Source organism: Bubalus bubalis, chromosome 11 (assembly GCF_019923935.1).
Source record: "Bubalus bubalis isolate 160015118507 breed Murrah chromosome 11, NDDB_SH_1, whole genome shotgun sequence".
Lineage (NCBI taxonomy): Eukaryota > Metazoa > Chordata > Mammalia > Artiodactyla > Bovidae > Bubalus > Bubalus bubalis.
In genome coordinates, this window is record NC_059167.1 from 25535695 (window position 1) to 25561534 (window position 25840).

General features: G+C 37.4%; 1 protein-coding gene across 7 annotated transcripts in view; it reads right to left on the reverse strand.

Moving 5' to 3' along the window:
• FUT8 (fucosyltransferase 8) overlaps positions 1 to 25840 on the reverse strand; it is a 330583-nt gene that overhangs the window by 15054 nt on the left and 289689 nt on the right. For all 7 annotated transcript variants that reach the window (XM_006072122.4, XM_006072125.4, XM_044924842.2 and 4 more), the window contains 2 exons: positions 11307 to 11553; positions 6124 to 6300 (listed from right to left, as the gene is read on the reverse strand). In XM_006072122.4, coding sequence (XP_006072184.2) covers positions 6124 to 6300; positions 11307 to 11553 — 424 coding nt within the window. The remainder of the gene's footprint in view (positions 1 to 6123; positions 6301 to 11306; positions 11554 to 25840) is intronic.

The following is a 25840-nucleotide window of genomic DNA, read 5'->3' on the forward strand; positions in this document are numbered from 1 at the left end:
TGATTTTAAAAAGCATCTTTTCTTCCTCCATGTTGTAAAAATTTATTTTTTATATCACCCACAAAGAACTAACTTGAAATTAAAAATAACATCAAATTTTCTTTTGTGAAGTCTTTCTTCAGACTGAGGGAAAGACTCCTCTTGACTTCACTACCTAGCATACAACTCCTTCAGGACAAGTACTGATATATGACGACACTGTGATTAATGGTTACATGTATACGGCCTATCAGCTAGATACTCCCTGAGAGGAGAAGCCACATATTATTTTTGGTTTCTTTGTGTATTCCTAATGTGAGAAATGCCAGGCTGGATGAAGGCACAAGCTGGAATCAAGATTTCTGGGAGAAATATCAATAACCTCAGATATGCAGATGACACCACCCTTATGGCAGAAAGTGAAGAGGAACTAAAGAGCCTCTTGATGTAAGTGAAAGAGGAGAGTGAAAAAGCTGGCTTAACCACAGTTATCAAGACAGTATGGTACTGGCACAAAGACGGAAATATAGATCAATGGAACAAAATAGAAAGCCCAGAGATAAATCCACGCACATATGGACACCTTATCTTTGACAAAGGAGGCAAGAATATACAATGGATTAAAGACAATCTCTTTAACAAGTGGTGCTGGGAACTCTGGTCAACCACTTGTAAGAGAATGAAACTAGAACACTTTCTAACACCATACACAAAAATAAACTCAAAATGGATTAAAGATCTAAACGTAAGACCAGAAACTCTAAAACTCCTAGAGGAGAACATAGGCAAAACACTCTCTGACATACATCACAGCAGGATCCTCTATGACCCACCTCCCAGAATATTGGAAATAAAAGCAAAAATAAACAAATGGGACCTAATTAACCTTAAAAGCTTCTGCACATCAAAGGAAACTATTAGCAAGGTGAAAAGACAGCCTTCAGAATGGGAGAAGATAATAGCAAATGAAGCAACTGACAAACAACTAATCTCGAGAATATACAAGCAACTCCTACAGCTCAACTCCAGAAAAATAAATGACCCAATCAAAAAATGGGCGAAAGAACTAAATAGACATTTCTCCAAAGAAGACATACAGATGGCTAACAAACACATGAAAAGATGCTCAACATCACTCATTATCAGAGAAATGCAAATCAAAACCACTATGAGGTACCATTTCACACCAGTCAGAATGGCTGCGATCCAAAAGTCTACAAGTAATAAATGCTGGAGAGGGTGTGGAGAAAAGGGAACCCTCTTACACTGTTGGTGGGAATGCAAACTAGTACAGCCACTATGGAGAACAGTGTGGAGATTCCTTAAAAAACTGGAAATAGACCTGCCTTATGATCCAGCAATCCCACTGCTGGGCATACACACCGAGGAAACCAGAAGGGAAAGAGACACGTGTACCCCAATGTTCATCGCAGCACTGTTTATAATAGCCAGGACATGGAAGCAACCTAGATGTCCATCAGCAGATGAATGGATAAGCAAGCTGTGGTACATATACACAATGGAGTATTATTCAGCCATTAAAAAGAATACAATTGAATCAGTTCTAATGAGGTGGATGAAACTGGAACCTATTATACAGAGTGAAGTAAGCCAGAAAGAAAAACACCAATACAGTATACTAACGCATATATATGGAATTTAGAAAGATGGTAACAATAACCCTGTGTACGAGACAGCAAAAGAGACACTGATGTATAGAACAGTCTTATGGACTCTGTGGGAGAGGGAGAGGGTGGGAAGATTTGGGAGAATGGCATTGAAACATGTAAAATATCATGTATGAAATGAGTCGCCAGTCCAGGTTCGATGCACGATACTGGATGCTTGGGGCTGGTGCACTGGGACGACCCAGAGGGATGGAATGGGGAGGGAGGAGGGAGGAGGGTTCAGGATGGGGAACACATGTATACCTGTGGCGGATTCATTTTGATATTTGGCAAAACTAATACAGTTATGTAAAGTTTAAAAATAAAATAAAATTAAAAAAAAAAAAAAAAAGCTGGCTTAACACTCAACATTCAGAAAAACGAAGATCATGGCATCCAGTCCCATCCCTTCATGGCAAACAGATGGGGAAACAATGGAAACAGTGACAGATTTTATTTTCTTGGGCTCCAAAATTACTGCAGATGGCGATTGCAGCCATGAAATTAAAAGACACTTACTCCTTAGAAGAAAAGCTATGACAAACTTAGACAGCATATTAAAAAGTACAGACATTACTTTGCCAACAAAGGTCCATCTGGTCAAAGCTATGGTTATTCCAGTAGTCATATATGGATGTGAGAGTTGGACTATAAAGAAAGCTGAGCACCAAAGAACTGATCCTTTTGAACTGTGGTGTTGGAGAAGACTCTTGAGAGTCCCTTGGACTGCAAGGAGATCCAACCAGTCCATCCTAAAGGAAATCAGTCCTGAATATTCATTGGAAGGACTGATGCTGAAGCTGAAACTCCAATACTTTGGCCACCTGATGCAAAGAACTGACTCATTGGAAAAGACCTTGATGCTGGGAAGGAGGAGAAGGGGACATCAGAGGATGAGATGGTTGGATGGCATCACTGACTCGATGGACATGAGTTTGAGCAAGCTCTGGGAGTTGGTGATGGACAGGGAAGCCTGACATGCTGCAGTCCATGACTTTGCAATGCAAAGTCAGACATGACTGAGCGACTGAACTGAACTGAACTGAACTGAATGCCCTGTAACTGTGTCTAGCAAATTGTATGTAGTTAGATTAAAATGGTGAAGACATTTACCACTATGGCTGATTCTTCATTGGATATGGCAACCAAATGCTTTAGAAAACCATTTTAACAGATTTCTCTGGCTTCTATTCATTTAAATAAACTTAATTTTAGGAAGAGCTCATCTAGCATTTTTCATAAACAGCAAAATAAATATGTAAATATTTAATCTGAGAGATTTTTAATGGCTTGTTTTTTTCTCCTGTTCCACTCCTACGCTCAGTCTCCATTATCTCAGAATACAATATTGGACAGACAATTTTGACAGTTCTTATTTCTTTGACTGCCAAAGATTTTTAGATTTAAACACTCTTAATACTGAATTACCTGAGGAGATCTCCATGTTAGCAATAGCTGTCATGGTCACTGGGATGCTGGTGCTAAAATCTCGTGAACGAAAGAGAAACCTGAGGTGTAATACTAAGTAACAAAGCATTAACTACTGGAGTCACAGACACAAACTAATCTTGACCCCTTTTACAAAGAGTAAGTTACTCAGAAAAAAGGTTTCTTCTCTGTATGAATCCTATGCGTCACTTAAGTTTAATTCTCCGTATCTTCACCCTCTTGAAGCAGAAAAGTTTTATAATCACCTTGGATACTATATACTTTGTTGAGAAATTAATTCATGTTTTTGGTTTCCTGAAACAATAACAGCGGTTTTATGATTTGTTTAGGATCAAAACCAGTCATGGGAGGTCAAAAGCAGAGTTAATTCAGAGTGGAAAAAAAACACTTAAGTAAAATAATGAAGGTGAGACACAGCATTTAAAGTCAATTTAAAGTTGATTTTCAGAAAAGCCAAAGGATTTCCAAAGAGGAGCAAATATGCATAAAATGCAATTGCTACATTTATAACAGGAATATGGAGGAAAATGCTGCCTGAACTACCACGGGGAGAGGAGTTACTACTAGCTACTGACCAAAAAAAAAAAAAAAAAAAATCAGGTTTTTCTATTCCCACAATCCAAGTAGATACTACTGCCAACTGTACTATAAGGATTGTTTGGTGTAAGAATATCATGCTGTGCTATGGATTACAGCTGTAACATGTTCATATTCTTTTATCTAAATACTCCAGATTAAGGAAATAATATGGATAATTTTAGGCACACCTCACTCCACTGGAAATAACCTGTCAAATAGTAGGAGAATGGTCAAGTAAGCAATGGTATTTCCATTCAGTGGATATTTAATCACTGAAGAAATAAAAAGACTGACAATGGCTTTTTTTTTAGCAACCTGTGAAAAGGGATCTATTGCTGTATTAAGAAAAAGAAGAGTTCAAATCATATAGAATATGATCAACCATTAAAATGTATAACTATATAAATATCTGAAGGAAATGTGTTGATATTTAAATAGTTGTTACCACTGAGTAATGAGATTATGAATAAAATTTTTTCCTTGTTTGTATACTCATCAACTCCATATTTTCTAATGAGCATGAATTTCTTTGTTAATCAAGGGGAAAACTTATGACGTATTCAAGAACAAGTAAAAGAGTAAATAAAGTAATATTTTAATGTTTTTTTCCACTAAGGTACAAATTCAGTCAGGTATTTTAAAATGAAGGACTATGATGAACTATTTCTCTTTGTTTCTAATAGGTCTGCATATCAAACTGGAATAATATTTGTGGAACTTTTTTCTTGTTTTGTGTCCAAATCTTCATTTAATCCCTAACTCTTATATAAGAATTATAAGTATAATATATAACTTGGCTTCTATTTGGCTGATTAATTTCTTGGCCTTTTGGTTTGTATGTGTGTATATGTGTGTGTGTGAGAGAGTGTGTGTGTGTCTGTGTATATAATCCATAGAGAGAGCCTTAAAGAAAAAGCAGTTTATATCAGGTAATTTGCATTCTTACAAGGGAGAAATAGGGTTTAAAGGATTATCCAGTGATTTGGATAAATACTTGCATTATAGTATTCATTCCAGATTTGTTTTTCTTCCCAACATTTGTTTTTCGTTGTGACATAAAAAGGATTGAGAAATTAATTAAAAGTCAAATAGGTCAAATGACTGACTGCTAATAAAATGTTTTCAAACTGACTGGACTGAAATGAACATAACTCAGTACTTACTGAACACTTACTAGAACTAGGTATAGTTTCAAAGTGCTTATAATGTGAGGGAACCAGAAATAAGCAAGTGCTAAATATTAAGATAAATGCACTTAGGGGAGGAACACTTAGTCAAGGGTTCAGGGATGATTTCTGGACTAGATGGTATTACTGAATTGCAAGGAAACCAAACCAGTCAATCTTAAAGGAAATCAACCTTGATTATTCATTGGAAGGACTGATGCTGAAGCTGAAGCTCCAATACTTCGGCCACCTGATGCAAAGAGCCAACTCATTGGAAAAGACCCTCATGCTAGGAAGCATTGAGGGTAGGAGGAGAAGGGGACGACAGAGGATGAGACAGCTGGATGGCATCACCAACTCAATGGACATGAATCTGAGCAAACTCTGGGAGACAGTGAAGGATGGGGAAGCCTGGCGTGCTGCAGTCCACAGGGTCACAAAGAGTCGGACATGACTCAGTGACTGACCAACAACAAAAGCACTACTCATACTGTCCATTCCCCTACGAGATCAGGGATTCCTTGAGAGCAGAGAGTGTCTTGTGTATCATGGACCCCCCAGCACCTAGCACAGTGCCTGAAATACAGGGGGTGGGCTCAGTAACAATGGTGTTGCTCAGTACAAGCTAGCAGTCCTTATTCTTTCACCGATAAAACTCCTCTTTTGATTCTCTTTTAAAAAAATACAATCTCCAAATTCCAGAGGTTTTTACAAGGTGAAAACTTGTATCTTACACATGGTTTCAGCTGCCTTTGGTTCTTAGTGAAGACTGTAGGAGCAAAAGGACAAGTACATTGTGTGTTTCATGTTTAACAGTCTTGTGAACTGATCAGTGTTATGGACTGAATGTTTGTGTATCCTCAGAATTCATATGTGTAAGCCCTAACTCCCAGTGTGATAATATTTGGAAATGGGGCCTTTGGGAAATCCTTAGTGTGGAGCCCTCATGATGGAATGAGTGTCCTTACAAGAGATACCAGAAAGCTTGCCCTCTGCCTTCCAAGCACACAAAGGTCGTGAGAGTATATGACGAGATGCCTGCTGCCTACAAGTCAAGAGAAGGGGTTGCAGAATGAAGTCTACGCCTTGCTGGCACCACAAATATGCTTTGACCGCTTTGACCATAACAACAGTTGCACGAGCACACAGTTGTTTGAATTTAAAACCCCCAATAATCAGTAATAACATTCAATGTAACAAGAATCACCAGTCGTGGGAATTAAGGATTCATTTTGACTGAAAAGAGATGGTCTGCTGTAGAATCATTAGTTCATCTAACTTACTTTGTTTTTGCCTCCTTTAATAAAGAAGGGTCATCTGTGGCCAAATAAACTCTTTTTTTATCCACTTGCATTCTGCGAGCAAGAAGCTGAAAATGTTCTTCAACATGCACCATGTATTCCTCAATGGGATGGAAGGCTGCTTCTGTTCCCACTTTGTCTGTGCGTCTGACGTGGACTCTGCAGGGACAGAGAGATAAAGTCAGATTCCGCTGAAAATGCTCCGATCCACAGAGTACTTTTAGGGTATTCAGCTTTATACCTCTATTCATGGTGGTATTATGGACATTTCCGTTTCTTTTTTTAAAAAATATTTATTTATTTTAATTGGAGGATAACTGCTTTACAATATTGTGATGGTTTTTGCCATACATCAACATAAATCGGTCCTTCTCTCACATCCCTTCCCACCCTGTCCCTCCAGGTTGTCACAGAGCACCAGCTTTGGGTGCCCTGCATCATACATCAAACTTGCACAGGCTATGTTTTACACCTGGTAATGAATATGTTTCAATGCTATTCTTTCAAATCATCCCACCCTCTCCTCCCACTGAGTCCAAAAGTCTGTTCTGCATGTCTGTGTCTCCTTTGCTGCCCTGCATGTAGGATCATCAGTACCGTCTTTCTAGATTCCATATATATGTGTTAATATACAGTATTTATCTGACTTATTTTACTCTGTATAGTAGGCTCTAGGTTCATCCACCTTATGAGAACTGACTCAAATGTGTTCCTTTTTATAGCTGAGTAATATTCCACTGTGTATATACACCACAACTTTATTCTGTGGATGGACATCGAGGTTGCTTCCATGTCCTAGCTCTTGTAAACAGTGCTGCAGTGAACATGGGTACATGTGTCTTTTTCAATTCTGGTCTCCCCATTTATGTACATTTAAACCAATTTTTCTTTCATTTTCAACATTAGAAAAAATAAAACCAATATTAAAAAATTCAAACACATGTATTCTAAATATATTTGCATATTAATACAAGGGGGATTAGAAAATAAGTCTTTGAAAAATGCTTTACAGAGAAAGTAATTGGCCAATCAGAAGTAAATGGGAGATTCTAGAATTAGATTGTATATAAAGCAGCAAATACTAACCAAAAAACTAGAAATAATTTAAAATATTTTTGACAATAAAGGATGTCAAGACTCACAGTTATTATTATAGAACATTAAATATATCATTTGTAATGTTTTGATGCCAAGTTTTCTTTTTCTTCATCTTATCCTGTATTATCACTGTAACAGCAGCTTGTAGAGTTTAAAGCTAAGTTAAACACAGACCTGCAAGGATAGTCTCTATAGCACAATCAAGGCAAGGCAAACTTTTTAAGAGTTCTTACTATTTTAAGTTCATGGAACCATTCCTTTTTTTGTTGTAGGTATAATGAATTTCCTTTCTCTGCTTTTTACCCTACCAAATACAAGCAGAGACTAATCTCATCTGTCCTATTTAAGAAAAGCTCAAAAACTGTTAAATTGTAGAACTGGGGACACAAGAGTTACACTATCTTGCACTGAATAAGGCCTCAACTTTCAACAGTATTTTAATGAAATTAAGAATAATAGTAATCATAGTTGGTTTTCTTTTTTTTTTTAATTTTATTTTATTTTTAAACTTTACATAATTGTATTAGTTTTGCCAAATATCAAAATGAATCCGCCACAGGTATACATGTGTTCCCCTTCCTGACCCCTCTTCCCTCCTCCCTCCTCATACCATCCCTCTGGGTCGTCCTACTGCACTAGCCCCAAGCATCCAGTATCGTTTTCATAAGTTAAAACACTCCTTACATTTGCCCTTTCTACAACCCCTCTCTTCCCAAGTTACTAAACCACTGCTCATAAAAAGAAAAGAACAAGGTAGATTTGTTTCCTTTTAGGTCATAATATATGAGCAAGTCTTAAGTCAAGCCTGGGCTTCCCTGGTGGCTCAGATGGTAAAGGATCTGCCTGCAATGCAGGAGATCCAGGTTCGATCCCTGGGTTGGAAGATCCCCTGGAGAAGAGAATGGCATCCCACTCCAGTATTCTTGCCTGGAGAATTCCATGGACAGAGGAGCCTGGTGGGCTACAGTCCATGAGGTCACAAAGAGTCAGACATGACTGAGCGACTAACACTTTCACATTAAGTCAAGCCTGCTGCTGCTGCTGCTGCTAAGTCGCTTCAGTCGTGTCCGACTCTGTGCGACCCCATAGACGGCAGCCTATGAGGCTCCCATTTATTATGAATCTGGAGTGAGGATTCAGTTTCATTGGAGTTACTCTGTCATCTTCATGGCTATTCTTTCCTTGGCATTTCAGATGATAGTCCAGATGTGAATACTAGCATATGAGCACCTATTGTATCACATCTTTTCCTTTTCACAATCTTCTTAGTCACTGGTTCTCTCAGGAAATTTGGAATTGTTCATTGTGCTCCGGAGATGAAATGGGACAGAAAGAACAATTCCACTGAATTTCAATGAGAAGTTTCATAAGAAGAAACACTACTTGAAATTCTGATTTTTACCATGCATTTGTTTTAGTACCATTTAGAACAGGGGTCCGGAGAAGGCAATGGCACTCCACTCCAGTACTCTTGCCTGGAAAATCCCAAGATAGAGGAGCCTGGTAGGCTGCAGTCCATGGGGTCGCTAAGAGTTGGACACGACTGAGCGACTTCCCTTTCACTTTTCACTTTCATGCATTGGAGAAGGCAATGGCAACCCACTCCAGCGTTCTTGCCTGGAGAATCCCAGGGACGGCGGAGCCTGGTGGGCTGCCGTCTATGGGGTCGCACAGAGTCGGACACGACTGAAGCGACTTAGCAGCAGCAGCAGCAGAACAGGGGTCAGTAACTTATATACATATGAAGATGAAGACACAAGTGGAAAAATGGGAAAGGAGATCTGTAACAAAAAGGAACAATCAAAGGAAGAGGAGCAGAGTACTACTAAGCAATTCTCTCAGTTCTCCAAGTATTCCTAAAACTAGGCCTGGACCAATAATTTGAGAGGACCTTAAATGGAATTTCATGGAAGAATTAGAATGTTAGATCTGTGAAGGATATGGAATATAACTCTTTCATCTAACAGTTAAAGAAACTGATGCCTCTGAAGACATTTCAGGAAACAAAATGACAACATAAGGCAAAAAGGAATGTTGGTTTCCTTCACTGCATTTCAGCCCAGTCTTGTAAAGTAAAAGTTACTTGTGTACTTGCCTGATTTTCATTATCACAGCTCCTCGAGGGCAAGGAATCTGATTTTATTTATTTCCGGTTCCACCAAACACAACAAATAAATGAATGAATGAATGATGGGTAGACACAAAAGTCTATTATTGTGTTAACAGATACCTATTATCTAACCCAGTGCTTTTTTTTTTTTTAATACACAAAGAGTGACAATTAACGAAGGCCGAGGATAACCAAGTAAGTTGTCCAAAGTCACATAAGTTGCTAAGTTGTAGAAACTAGTCTGGACTCCTAGATTCTTGAATTCTAGTGCACCCCTCTTTCAGACAACACACTACACCTCAGTGTGCAAACAACTTAGTTGTCTGCAGAACTTCAAGTTCCTGTATTTGGTCAGTTCTCGATGTGGGGGATGCTCCATGAAAAATTAATAAAGTTATCTTTCTGCTATGTAAAACTACAGGTTATCCAAACAAAGTTAAGAAGCTTTAAGTCCTGGTTTTGCCTTTATAAACTCTGGAACTGTGGGAAGAGATTTTCTGTAAAATGGTCATCTCTGCCTACTTCACTGGACTGTGTTACAGGATCACGGAGATAATGCAGTTGAAGTTATTCTGGTAATGTAACTACTATCCTGCATCCTTCTCCACCTTAAAAATTCTGTTCTAACACTGTGGTTCTGAAGGCTTTCTTGGTCCAGAAAGTACATTTCCCCTTCCCTGACTTCTCATAAGACTTTTATGCTTTTCCTCAGGGCATTAATCACATTCTCCCAGTATAATGTTAGTTGTTAAGTCTCTTTTCCCATGGACTGTAATGAGTTGAAAGGAGTCATTTAAAAAAAATTAATCTTGGTCCCCCATGGTAGCAGGTATTCAATAAATGTTCCGCAGATAAGTGAATGAATCAACACATGTATTAATATTAATCAATAGCTGACTTTATTACAAACAATAGAAGCTGCAGAATGCCACAGTCTAGCCTACAAATCTATTTTCAGGAATTACTTAAGCATCAGTCTCTGAAAGGTAGTAACATTTTACAGTGTATTTTCTCCCTACAGAACCAAAATCCTTTTTTCATTCTTATATTATCACATCATCATTTTTAGGGGAGGTATTACCTTTCCTATTTTACAAATGGAAAAAAAAATCAAAGCTCAATAATACTATTATTAAGTAACTTGACCCAGAATAGGGAACAGGCAGGAGTATTACCAAGGTCACTTAACTCATATTCTTTCCTTTAGGCAAAGAACATTTCCTGTGGTGTGAAATCTGGCATCAGGACACAGAAAAACTCATTCATAACTTTTTATGTATGGGTATAGGACAGAGCACATGCTTGTGAGCAAAGGTGTTCTTTTGGACTTTTTTTGCTTCCAAGATTTCCTGATACATTTCCCTTAACATAAGCATGAGACTGAATACATATATAAACAGTAATTACTAAGTGGGCTAAGAGACAACTTTAAATAACAATTTCAACATTATCTTACATTACAAATGAAATCTTTGTTCTCAAAATGGGTTCCAAAACAAAAAAGAAAACAGAACATCAAAAATGCAAAATAATCACCAGTGGCAATGAAAGAAACCTAAGAATAAGGCGTAAAAAGAAAAGCTATAAATGTGAGCGCCCCATCTCATGGCCCTCTTAAGAGTAAGATAGGAAGCATGTATAGTATCTAAAATATTCCCAATAAAATAAAATTTTGCTTGTTTCCCCAGGAGAGACAGCTAATTCAGAAATATGTTTTAATATATTTGCTGAACGAATAAATTAACAGATTATTAAGTGACTAAATTATGATGACTCAGCTGTTCTAAGTGAACAAAGGAAGAATGATCTCCCTGTGGCCTAAGGTGAACACTGGAACCTCTGTCTTGGGGTGTGGCTATGAAAATTATACTAAACCTTGTAACATTCATACTGTACTCTAAAGTTATGCACCCCTGTTACTACATATCACTTTAGGAGAAACAAATCAGGTTCTTACCCAATAACTGGATGTTTGAAGCCTAGCTTCTTGGTGGCCTCTTCTATTTCCTTTTCTAGCCAAGGTTGCGGGCGGATCAAGTATTTGACAAACTGGGACACCCACCACACTGCAGGATCACCATGGACTCGTACAAGCCGATCTGCAAGGTCTTCTGGTACAGCCAGGGGTAGATATGGAGGACGAGGATGAAGACTGTCCACAATGGGGAGCTCGACTACCTGTACATTTTTGTCCTTTATTTCACCTGAGGGAATACCAAAGCATATCATCACATTGTATTGCGTGTACAACTACCATTTGACAAGAACTCACTCTGGGTGCTTTTATTGGCGCAGAAACTCTAAAGTATTACAATTTTCATTTTATAGAGGGAGTTAAGTAACTTGCCCTCAGTACCAGAGTAAAAGTGACAGAGCCGAATTTCACATTCAGGTTGGTCTGCCTCTCAACTGTGTGGCCTTTTCTTTACTACCATAATGGGCTGCCATATCAATACCTCATAACCCAGATAAAGATGGTTTCCAGCACTCCAAGCATCTAATCAGAGAATAACCATATTGTCAATGGACACGTTCCCCTAGGCAAAGTCCTGTTTTTCATAACTGTTTTTCTTTTTAAAATTTGTATTGCAGTACCACTGACTTACAATGTTGTGCTACTTTCTGCTGTACGGAGAAGGACAAATATCAAAGGATAGCGCTTACATGTGGAATCTATGATTGTTTGTTTTGAATTAGACAAAGAGTTCTCAAAACTTCCAGCATGTCATGACAGCAAATGGCTCTTGCATACTTGCATGACAGAGCACAATGACTCTGGAGATATCTAAAGATTACAATTTTAAGACAAGTATCTCTTTAAAAAAAAACAAAATAAGATAGTTCCAAAATCTTTTTTTTTGCCTGGCCAAAATTAGACCTATTATATTTTCAATGATGACCATAATAGAATCTGTGTTGATTGTATACCTGAATAATTTTAATTTCAAGTTAGAAAAGAGATAGATAATTGCTGTAAATTATGATTAGTTTTGAAATTCAACTTCTATGTACATTAATGTTACTGCTGTTCTATCAACTTTATAATACATTGAGAACAAACCAAGATGTTGTAACCAGCATCCTCAGAGTTTATGTCACATTTTAAAGACCACATGGTATTAATAATAACTAGAAAACACAAACATACTAGGTGGAAAGATTTCACAAATATAAAATATACTGACTTAAATTTTAAGTAACAAAATATATTAACCTAAACATACAAAATAACTCCAGTTAAGATGTTGTCATTGGGCATAATAAATTAGAATCACAGTTAATCACTGGGCCATTAAAGAAAGAATGTATTTGTAGTGAGCAGACCTAGAATATGTTTGAAATATATTCACCAAAATGAAACACAGTCCTTAAATTTTGTTTTTCTATACATGGAAAAAGTGTTTTAAAATAAATTACATGATCTGGGTATGTCGCTCAAACCAACTGTATGGTTATTAGAAAGTCAGTTGTAAAACTAAGGATTAGAAACACCTGGTTAATATTTTCACTGATATGTAAAACTCATTTCAGGAGTCTTAGAACAAAACCCTTGACACATAATATATGTTGAGTGAATAAATTAGAATAAACAAATTTACCACCAGTATTGCAGTTCACCTCGTATGCCAGTTAAGAAAGAGCCGGGCACCTTTATCAGATGAGAAACTGTAATTAAGTGTTTAGGGAAACAGTGAGCTGTATTTTAAATTAAGCTCTAATATCTCCCTAAGGCAAGGAAAATTAGGGTGCTTTCCCCAGTGTGGAGATGATAAGTAGTATATGTATGAGAAAGAAAAAAAAGTAAGGTAAAAAGCTAGCCTTTTCTTATAAAAAACAAAGAGAAAAAAGAAGGAAAACCCTAGCTTCTCCTATATGACCATAAACAAAAGCAAAATTAGTAGAGCTACTTTCTTTTTGTAATTTCTTCCTGAAAAGGTTATGCTAAATTTCCCATGTAACTAGCTCCAAACTTTACTCAAGAGAAAGTATTACCTTCTATAAATAATTGTCCCAAGGCCTTAATTTCCGTATAGCTAGCTCTATTGACTATTTCATTTCAGAAATGAAAACTATGCTTGCACCTTCAAGACACAGAACTCGGTATATTTGTATTGACTTATTTATTCACTCACTTGTTCAAATATTTACTGAATACTACACCAAGCCTCTTGATGAAAGTGAAAGTGGAGAGTGAAAAAGTTGGCTTAAAGCTTAACATTCAGAAAACGAGTATCATGGCATCCGGTCCCATCACTTCATGGGAAATAGATGGGGAAACAGTGGAAACAGTGTCAGACTTTATGTTTTTGGGCTCCAAAATCACTTAAGATGGTGACTGCAGCCATGAAATTACAAGACGCTTACTCCTTGGAAGGAAAGTTACGACCAACCTAGATAGCATATTCAAAAGCAGAGACATTACTTTGCCAACAAAGGTCCATCTAGAAAAGGCTATGGTTTTTCCAGTGGTCATGTTTGGATGTGAGAGTTGGACTGTGAAGAAGGCTGAGCACCGAAGAATTGATGCTTTTGAATTGTGGTGTTGGAGAAGACTCTTGAGAGTCCCTTGGACTGCAAGAAGATCCAACCAGTCCATTCTGAAGGAGATCAGCCCTGGGATTTCTTTGGAAGGAATGATGCTGAAGCTGAAACTCCAGTACTTTGGCCACCTCATGCAAAGAGTTGACTCATTGGAAAAGACTCTGATGCTGGGAGGGACTCGGGGCAGGAGGAGAAGGAGACGACAGAGGATGAGATGGCTGGATGGCATTACTGACTCGATGGACATGAGTCTGGGTGAACTCCGGGAGTTGGTGATGGACAGGGAGGCCTGGCGTGCTGCGATTCATGGGGTCGCAAAGAGTCGGACACGACTGAGCGACTGAACTGAACTGAACACCATGCCAAACACTGTGCTAGTCAGAGTATAACCTATAGAGTGATGACATGGTTACTGACTTTCAAGATTTCCAGTTCAAAAACCTCACTCAGAACCAGACTGCTTTTGGTGAAACGAATAAACAAAGGAACACACAACACCATCATCACCAACCAACATGCTATCCAAAACATATCAATAGTCAGTTATCCAGTAAAATATTAAGAAAGGGGTATTCATATTTATAAATAAAAAAACTGTCATAGAATAAAATTTTAGCCTCCTCAACAATGACATATTTCAAAATGAAAGAAAATTACATAGTACATGCTAAGTTGGAAGTTCTTTTCTTTTACTTGGTTTGCCATAAAACATTTTTATTCTATTGGAATACACATTCAAAAGAATTTAAACCTGGAACAGATCCTAGAGATAATCTTATTCAGTTTTCTAAACTTTAGTCATTTATGTACCATTTTTGTAATTTCTGCCATATCCATATGTACCATCTGTACTATTTAATGTTAAAAAATCCACTTTTTAAAAAGTTAAATTGATTTATTTTGTATATGGTAACTGAAACTATAACTTTGCTACAAAGAAAACTATGTTATTAAATGTTATACAAATTCTCTTGCTTATAAAGGGCTCTAAGTTCAAGCCAGATTTCTATTTTTTTAAAAATTTATTTGGCTGCATGTGGCACACAGGATCTTTGTTGGATCATGCAAGATCTTTTGTTGCAGTGCCTGGACTCTCTAGTTGCAGCAGGCGGGCCACAGAGGCCCCAGGCTTCAGTAGTTGGCATGTGAGCTCTCTAACTGTGGCACGCAGGCTCTAGGGTGTGGGCTCAGCAGCTGTGGTGTGTGGGGTTAGCTACTCTGTAGCATAAGGGATCCTAGTTCCCTGACCAGGGATCCACCTGCTTAACTCTGCATTGCAAGGCAGAGTCTTAACCACTGGATCACCATGGAAGTCCCCAGATTCTATTAAAAGACTGAATGAGGAATAACTCAGCTATGTGAGTCAATGTTTAATTTTTTTTTTTTTTCTTTTCAGAAAACTGCCTGACATTATCTTATATGCCACCTAAAGTCACCTCTAGTAATCTGTGGTAGGTTTCAGAATTTTGGGAAACACACATTTATTTAAACGCCCTCATTTTCCACAGGAAACAGATTAAGAGTGGTTAAGAGAATTTCTCAAAGGTAATTAGCTAATAATCAGACTCTAGTGCTTACTCTACTATACTATATTCTGCTTTCTGGAACATGCATTTTAAGAAAAAAGCATTTAAGTACATCCCTGTTTACCAATGAAGAGTGCTCTGCCATTCTACTAAGACTGTTGTTTAGCTGCTAAATTGTGTCTGACTCTGTGACCCCACAGACTGTAGCCTGTCAGGCTCCTTTGTGCATGGGGTTTCCCAGGCAAGAATACCAGAGTGGGTTGCCATTTCCCTCTCCAAGGGATCTTCCTGACCCAGGGACTGAACTCTCATCTCCTGCACTGCAGGCAGATTCTTTACCAGTGAGCCATGACAGAAGCCCAGATTAAGACACCAGCGTTGGTTTAAAAAAAAAAAAAAAGTGCTGCATCAGTCTTCTAGCAAGAGAATATTTTAGATATACAAATTATACGTTAAGTTAGCACTACTCATCTGTAAAGAACCAGTGCAAACTAGCCTGGGTGTTACACCACTGACTGCCCAGTTCAACCTGAATTGATACAGTCATTATTAATTATCTCATATTTCAGATGACCTCTCTGGTTGATAACCCTATTTTATCAGGTCATTCTCTTTGCCAAGGGCAGATTAAGACTCAAAAAGCTTGTTAGTACATAACAAGCCTGTTCTCTGGCAGGAGCATAGGTAGCTCTTTGTAAGGGATGATCTTCTTAGCTTCAAGCAAGTACCTCTAGAAGAGCCCTCCTCCCTGCTAGTCAATTCATAACAGCTCCATTTAAAAGCATTACTCTGTTACTATTTTATGTAGCATAAGTCGGAGACACTAGCCCTGCAGATAGTCAATTAGAGTTATTAGTCTTCAAAAGAAAGGGCTTCAGAAGCTTAATATCCACAATAGCCAGACAGCATATTAAAAAGTAGAGACATTACTTTGCCAACAAAGGTCCATCTAGTCAAAGCTATGGTTTTTCCAGTAGTCATGTATGGATTTGAGGTGGACTATAAAGAAAGCTCAGAGCCGAAGAATTGATGCTTTTGAACTGTGGTGTTGGAGAAGACACTTGAGAGTCCCTTGGACTGTGAGGAGATCAAACCAGTCAATCCTAAAGGAAATTAGTCCTGAAAATTCATTAGAAGGACTGATACTGAAGCTGAAACTCCAATACTTCGACCACCTGATGAGAAGAACTGACTCATTGGAAAAGACCTTGATACTAGGAGTAATTGAAGGCGGGAGGAGAAGGGGACGACAGAGGATGAGATGGTTGGATGGCATCACTGACTCGATGGACATGAGTTTGAGTAAGCTCTGAGAGTTTGTGATGGACAGGGAAGCCCGGCATGCTGCAGTCCATGGGGTTGCAAAGAGTTGGACACGACTGAGTGACTAAACTGAACTGATAAATTAATGAGCTTTGCTGTAATGAAAAATGTTTCAAGGATGTAAAGATTTTGGGCCCCAGTGCATAAGACTTCTTCTGTAATTACTGTCTTGTGAGAGAAGCAGAACTCAGGAAGGGGCACTCTTCTAAAAACAGAATTCATGGAGCTCAGACTGGTCAAAGCAAAGACATCTGGAATAGGGTTGTCAGTTGAGAAAAATCTTCAAAAGACATCACTATCTAGAACTTTAATTCACTTGGGGGGAGAAGGGAGTTATTAGTAACTTTTTGGTAATTCTGAATCAGAAAACCTGTCTACTTTTTGGACTCAAGCTTCTTAAAGAGATTTCCCTCAATAACCACATAGGTTCTGGCTGCCTCCAAAAAGTACAGAGAGAGAGAATAAGGTTTTAATTCTCCTCCTAAGTGTGGTCTTGAATGGGTCTAGCAGCTAAGTGCCATCCCATTCAACAGCCATACCAAAGACTCTGTCAACTGCTGGGACTCATGGCTCCACTGGAGGCTAGAGCAGGGAGCGACATCAAACAAAATATAGCAAAGCAAATGCCTATTCATAACGTACCATGACTGTGTGCACCGTGATTAAGAGTATAGGCTCTGGAGTCATAAAAATTGGAGTTCAAATTCTCTATCAGCTAACGGTTGTGTGATCTTGGATAGGTTATATTTAACTTCATCCCTTTTTCTTCATCTGGAAAATGGCATTGATAACAGCAATTTTCTCATATGTAAAATAGGGTTAATAATAGTATCTTACTCATCAATAACTCAAGTTATTCTGTGGATGAGATATTGCATGGAGAAAGCTGAATACAATGCCTGATTCACAGTAATTCTCAAAAAATGTTAGCTCTTATCCTGGGACCGATTCTGCTGAACAATTCTCAAGAACCTGGCTATTGTTAGGTCCGGAAAGAGATTATTTGCCAAAATATCATATCCTCTGAAAAATATATCAAAGTGCCCCATTTCAGTGAGCCAAAGATATGCTTCCAAATACAGCAGATAAGGACATATAAGATATACACCCAAAGTAAATCTTGTTCATACTGTTTACCACAGGCAATAACAACTGAACACAGAGTGAACAGCAATTCTGATCTATGTGAAAATTCTGATATTCTATCATCACTATCTTGACCAAAATTCTGTGCTATACTGAAAGCTCAGAATAGCAGTAAGTTGTCTAAACTGGTAAACTTCCTGCTCACGTCACAGCAAGGAATTTATATGCTTAAATTATATCCACAAAGACTATCTGGACTTTGGGGATTTACATTTTCTTTGCCACAATGTGGGCAAATATGACTGATTAAATTCTTACTCAACTTTCTGAGACTTGTTAGAGAAGGTATGAGTAAAAAGACCAAAAGTTAACCACCTGTGTTGATACCTCCAGAGGCATGGTGGGTGGGGGGTGTTTGTTTGATTTTCTTTAATTTATAGGTGGCCGTTTAAAAAAAAAAAAAATCACATAAATGTGCGAGCTCTGTTCTTTGGGATTTTAACATGACATTAATATTTATATCTTTATTTAATGGATGAGCTCTGTTCTCATTTAAAATATGAAGGAAAGATACACTATTAAAAAATGAACATCTGGGCCACTTTCCTTTTGTTTTTCAACCACTGCGGCTGATAGAGATCTCTTCCTGAACTTGAATGAACAACTGTCATCTGTCATATGAATTCCGTCACTGCTGTACATAAGCAACAACTCAAAAGACTGTTATTACTTCCAGTTTGAATGCTTGAACCAGTTGAGTGAAAAGTTCCAAATTCAATCATATGAAACACACTGCAGTGTTAGCAACATTCTTAAGAATTAGCATATCAGTATGTGAATGACTATGCAGCATTCTTATGAGGTGCTTGCTGCTTTTACTAGCAACAGAAATGCCTTGCAAAAGCAATCAGGCTCATGGTTCACTGACCTCAATGATATTCTGACAGACTTAACTCTGGATAGAGGACTAAAAGAACAGCTAATGGAAAATATGCAATAGCTTAGTGAATTATGCAGTTCAGGATAAGGTAGGCAGGACAGTGTCAAAAGAAAAAAGACCAAACTTATTTGTTTGCTTCATGGCACTAAACAGGATTCCTGAAGTCGTTCTTAATGTTTCTGAAACAAAATTAGTCATTTAACTTTTATATACATATATGTTACTTTGCCAAGAGGTTCCAGACAGTCCACAGACACTATGTTCATAAAGGGGTTGCTGACAACAGCTTTTTTTTTGATGAGTCACATTGTGCAGGTCCTATAACTCCATGACTAGAGGTTTGGGGGAGTTTTTTGTTTTTCAGGAATGCCTTCTTCTAACGTAGAACCTCCTTCTAACCCAAAGGATCCCAGAGAATGCTAGAACAGCTTTTCTCATTGGTAAGAAACATGGAAATGGAGAAGAGAAAAGCAGCAGAAACAAAGACAAACTGCAATTTCATCAAATTTAATAAAGAGCCAAACCCCAACCTCTCTTTCCCCAATGATTGAAAAAAAAAATCACGTGAAAAAAAAAAATCACGATTCTACTCTCATATTCCTCTTATTCTTTCATCACATGTCATGTCTCCTTGAAAGAAAGAGCCAGGAGGAAGGACCTCAAGGTAATAACAGCCTTTCATTCCTTGAGAATCCCGGGAAGAAGTGAAGGGGCGAGCAGGTGTGCTGTCAGGCTCCTGCAGAACAGAGCTGTCAGGTGGCACGCTGTGCTCCCTTTTGCTGTGGGGGAGTTTTATAGCTGTCTCTGTGGTCAGCACAGAGTTGAAGAGTTAGGAATGTGATGTTTCATGTTGACTTTATAGCTACTTGTAATTTTACACTAAGTTATCATCCAATTATGTTACATCAGAAAAGCCTAATTAAGGTTCCTTGGTGATACAGTAATGGTCCATCCTAAAACCCTAAGATGCAAGAATTCTAACAAGAAATTTTGGTTATTTCATGAGAGAAGGAAATGAAAATACACTCATGATGGAAGAAGGAAATAATAACAAAACAGTTAAGACTTTTGTAGGATGTGAGGAAAAAAGACAACTTAATCAAGTATGGTGCTGTGTTAAAGTACTACAAATTACTGATAAAACAGACAAATATATTAGCTTACTAAAATAGGAACAACAAACCTTCCTTACAGCGTATGCTGTGTGCTTAGTCGCTCAGTCGTGCTGGACTCTTTGTGACCCATGGACTGTAGCCCACTTCCCTGGTGGCTCATATGGTGAAGAATCTACCCACAGTGCAGGATACCTGGAGTTTGCTCAAACTCATGTCCACTGAGTTGGTGATGCGGTCCAACCATCTCATCCTTTTTCATCCCTTTCTCCTCCTGCCTTCAATCTTTCCCAGCATCAGGGTCTTTTCCAATGAGATGATCCCTAGTGTTTCCTATTATATGCAACATATTTTTCAACCTGTAGACAGTTACCTATCAATAGGCCACAAAGTCTTAATCTGGTAGATCTCTAAATCAGAGGCCACTATTTATCATAATCCTATCTTCATTTCAACTGATAAAGAGTCTGGCAGGGATAAAAGTCCAGAGTCTGTTCTTCCCATATGCTTTGCTCCTTCTCAATGACCTCTGCCATAAGCCATTTCTAAAACAGCTCCCACATCCACCCCCTCCCCACTGGACCTCTCCATCAGCATCTTGAATCAAGAGGTGACACTTGCTGAACACCAACCATATGCCAGGTTCTACACTAAACATTTTCCATAACATTATCCTAATTAGTCCACAAAGTCCTTATGTGGTGAGTACTCGCTTATCCCCATTTTACAGATGAAGTTAAGTAACCTGTTTAAGGTCATTTAGCAAGCACTCAGGAGTTGAACTTAGACATTCTGATTCCAGAGTTTAAAATCTTACTCCATTCCTATTCCACTCCCTTAAAGTTTCAGAGAAGGCCAAAATACTTCTCATGGAATGAGAGAGGGGAGAGGGCCAGGCTCCAGGTGTGAGTTTAAATAGCAAGACAAAGGAAGAGGTAAGGCAGCTCCCACAGGTAAGATCTAGATCTATCTCTGCAGAGTGCACTGGATCTAGAAATTTAATGTTAAGTGAAGGACGTAAAACACTGATCATGTGTACTCATAAAACTATCAGAAGATGTGAGTTGTGGCTTAACAAAACGATATCATTCATTGTCATTTGGGGTTCACACTTGGGATCTCCCAAGAAACGAAACAGTAATTAAAGACAGCTGATCTCAACTTTAAATTATTCATATGAAATAAAGTGCTCGTTAGTCAATTTAAAGCTAGGGTTAGGAGTTAATAATATCTTCACAATTTGACTGTAAAAAGAAAGTATGAATTAGCCAACCAATGACAGTCTTATTTCCTAATAATGATAAAATAAGCTTTCCATGAAGAAGAAATAGCCTACTTCATAACACAGAATATGGAAGCAAAGTTGTTATAAAAGATTTATTAAACTTATAAATAATTCTATTATTTATTTACATACTTTCAACGATTAAACATTAAAGCAAAAAATATTATGCAATCTAAAATATTTCTGTCCTTAAAAAAGCTTCTACTTTTAATTTCTTAAGTGGTATATTAGGGATAAATAGAAGTAAATAAATTTCAACTTATTCACGAAAACCTTATAAACTGACTGAAGTATCTACTGTTGATGATATGATCCAAGAGTTATGGTATAATAATTGATGGCATCCAAAATAATCATAAAATAAATACAAGTATTTGTATTTTCAGAAACATTTCCAGCCTTGATTATTATAAAAATTAACTTTATTCATGTCAGTGGAATTTCTGAAAAATTAAAAAGTATCACAAAAAGAACTTCTAGAGGTGATACAAAGTAATTTTTACTAGGTTGAACATACATGAAAGAGGAAATCACAATTATGTTTGTATGTGTATAAATCTGTGTTCAACTACTCCATCTTAAGAATAAGGAGAAATAATGTTTTTTAAGAGGACAGAGATCTTCCAAATGATAAGAGAAGAAGAGAATCATTCTCTTCTACCTGAAAAAATGAGAGGTAAGAGGGGATATGTTCAAAGCCTATAAAAATCATGAAAGATTTAGATAATGTGTTCAAGATGTACTCCCCAAATCTCAGAATTAGGAATATTTCACTGGTGCTTGAAAAAATAACTTCAAGAATAAATAAAGTCTAATTTTACACAATAGGTTAAATTCTTACAGAACTCATTACCCCAAGAGAAGATAAAAGTCAGATTTAATATGTTTGGGGGAAAATATAAATGCTCAGACCTTGATATCATGGATGGCAACTATATCTCTTATGAAATGTCAGTGAGAACTGCTGCTAAATCTGAGTTCTGAATTGGATGACTCAATAATATGACCCTAAATGCCCTTTTTAGGCTTCAATGCACAGGAAACAATATATACAAGATAATAAGACTGCATTACATTTTGGTTCTAAAGGATGCTTTTTCTTTGTGTACTAACAAATTGTTATTTCTTTTCCTTTCAGTTGGAGATAAGGGGTAGATATACCATTGAAACAGAAGAAGATAAAAGGAGGAAGAATATAATATTACTTATGCCTGCTGATACTGCTTACTTGGTTAGAAAAGATTATAAAATTCATAAAATAAAGGATATTGGAATTCTGACATTGGTACCTCATAGTTAAGTTTTGTAGGACAAAACTTGTACATGATAATTTGCTTTTGTCAGTATCAAAAAACCAGAAAACGGATTCACTGAGAGGTCACTGGTAGCAGGACTAGAAACCTGGTCGAAATAGCTCAAGTGAAAAGGAAAGAATATAAGGGAATTGCCAAAAAAAAAACCAAAAAAACAAAAAACAAAACAAACCAAAAACAAGAAGTACAACTGTATTTTACAGAAAATGAGAAACCTGCAATTTTTTTTTTTACCATGGTCTGTGCAGGTCAGCTACACTCTTTGCTAAGTGACTTCTCTCTTGTCAGTGCCCCATCTTGTAGTCATCAGCTTGAGTCTACAGGATTTTACAACTTAGTCTCACCCTTAGATAAGCAGAGTCTCTTGTAAGGATACTAATGTTTACTGAGATCATGTGCTGAATACTGTGCTAAATGCCTATGAATATTATTTCTCTTAATTACAAAAATTACCCTACAGGGCAAGTATACTTACAGATGACCAGTGGAGTTAGAAGACAGACCCATCAGACTCCAGAGCTGGTGTGCTCAAGGGCAAGATTAGATTACCTGCCAATACGTAACTTGTTGGCACACCCCAGCCTAAAGGGTTAGTTTCTCAGAGTCAGATACTCATTCTGGCCTCTACATCTGTGAATATACCTGTGCATGTGTGTGTATGGATGTATGCAAGAGGGGAGGAGTGGTTACAGGATATCCATAAAACAGTAAAGGGCTGTATTGCCCAAAGAGATGTTTTCAGATGAAGTGTGGGGACATAATAACTGATGTATAGTAAATCTTTGACTTTTAGGAATTTATTATTTTTTCCTGTTTCAAAAATTTTATTTTTTTCTCATAGAAAAAATGTATTATAGGCATGAATCACATTATCATCTCAACAGTGTTCATGTAGATTTGTTCCTATTATCATAATCATAGTAAAAATATGACTATAAATGTCTATTCACAAGTTGCTCTCCTAACCTAAACTGAAGATCAGTAAAGAGGAAAAACATCTATTTCTACCTTCCAGAAAAACATCCACTTCTGCTTCACTGACTATGCAAAAGCCTTTGACTGTGTGGATCACAACAAACTGTGAAAAGTTCTTAGAGAGATGGGAATACTAGACTCAGGTTAGGGACGGGAGGAGACAGGGTGACAGGATGAGATGGCTGGATGGCATCAGAGACTCGATGGACAAGAATCTGGACAAACTCCGGGAGATAGTGAAGGGTAGGGAAAACTGGCGTGCTGCAGTCCATGGGGCCACAAAGAGCTGGACACGACTGAAGAGACTGAACCAACAACAACAGCTAAAAAAAACTGCCTATTTAAGGAGTGTCTAAGAAAACCTAAAAACAAGGGAGACAAAAAAACGAGGATACTAGAGGAAAATTTAACATTGGCTACCACAGCTACCACAGTTTAATAGTAAACACAGCCTAAATCCTAGCCAGATTAACATAAAACCTCACACTAAAGGCCCATCTATTTCTGTTCTGCGTTTACATAATTCATTATGTTCAGTTTTCAACACAAAATTGTAAGATATGCTAAAAGGCCAAAAAAAAAAAAAAAAAAGAAAAAAAATCAGACTGAAGGAACAAAGCAACCACTGGATCCAGATTTATATATGGCAGACATTTTAGAATTATCAGAATTTTAAATAACTATGATTAACATGTTAAGAATTCCAATGAAAAAAGTGAACAATTTGCAAGAAGAGATAAGTAACGTAAGCAAAGAGATGAAGACTCTAAGAAAGAACCAAAAGAAAATGCTAGAAATGAAAAACACTAACAGAAATGAATGTGTTTGATGGGCTCATCAGTAAACTGGACATGACTGAATGAAAGAATCAATGAGCTTGAAGATAATCACAATATAAACTTACAAAACTGACTGGAAAGAGAAAAAAAAATGAAATGAATGAAACAGAATATCCAAAAACTGAGACAATTACAAAAGGAGAACATACATGTAATGGGAATGCCAGAGGAAAAAAAAGAGAGAAAGAAAGAGAAGAAATATTTGAAGTAATAATGCCATGAAAGTGAAAGTGAAGTCGCTCAGTAGTGTCCAACTCTTTGGGACCCCGTGGACTGTAGCCTACTAGGCTCCCCTCTCCAGGGGGAGATTCTTCAGGCAAGAATACTGGAGTGGGTTGCCATTTCCTTCTCCAGGGGAGCTTCCCGATCCAGGGATGGAACCCGGGTCTCCTGCGTTGCAGGCAGACGCTTTAACCTCTGAGCCACCAGTAATGCCATAGAGATTTCCAAAATTAATGATAACAACAATCCACAGATCTAGAAAGTTCAGAGAACATACTAAGCAGGATAAATAAATAAAAAATCTATATCATGAATGTTATATTCAAACTATAGAAAATAAAAAAAAAAATCTTGAAAGAAGTCGAGGAGGTAGGGGAGAATCTTATCAATAAAGGAACACGAGTAAGAATTACATAAGCCTTCTTTTCAAAAACCATGGAAGCAAGAAAGGACTGGAGTAAAATACTTTGCTTTTAAAGAGTGAAAAATCAGTTGCTTAGAATTCTGTATTCAGTAAAACTTCCTTCAAAAGTCAAAAGAGACTTTCTCAGACAAAAATTGAGGGAAACTGTCGCTAGCTTCAGAAAGAAGAAAATATGTCAAAAACTCATATATACATACATACATATATGGCAAAGAGTGTTAAAGAAGGGATAAATGAAAGTTAAATAGAATCTTTTCTTTTTCTTATTCTTTATTAATCTAATAGATAACACTTTGTTTAAAGTAATAACAGCAACAAAATATTTCATGATCATAACTTATGGATAAGCTATGCTTCAAAAAACTAAGATGATGGCATTCGGTTCCATCACTTCATGGTATATAGATGGGGAAAAAAATGGAAACATTGACAGACTTTATTTTCTTGGGCTTCAAAATCACTGAAGGTGACCACAGCCATAAAATTAAAAGATGCTTGCTCCTTAGAAGAAAAGCTATGATAAACCTAGGAAGCGTACTCAAAAGTAGAGGTATCACTTTGCTGACAAAGGTCCATATAGTCAAAGTTATGGTTTTTCTAGTAGTCATGTACAGATGTGAGAGTTGGATCATAAAGAAGGATAAGTGCTGAAGAACTGATGCTTTTGAAGCCTGATGTTGGAGAAGACTCTTGAGAGTCTCTTAGACAGCAAGGAGATTAAACTAGTTAATCCTAAAGGAAATCTATGGAAGGACGGATGCTGAAGCTCCAATACTTTGGCCATCTGACATGAAGAGCCCACTCATTAGAAAAGACCCTGATGCTGGGAAAGACTGAAGGCTGGAGGAGAAGGGGACGACAGAGGATGAGATGATTGGATGGCATTATCAATTCAATGGACATG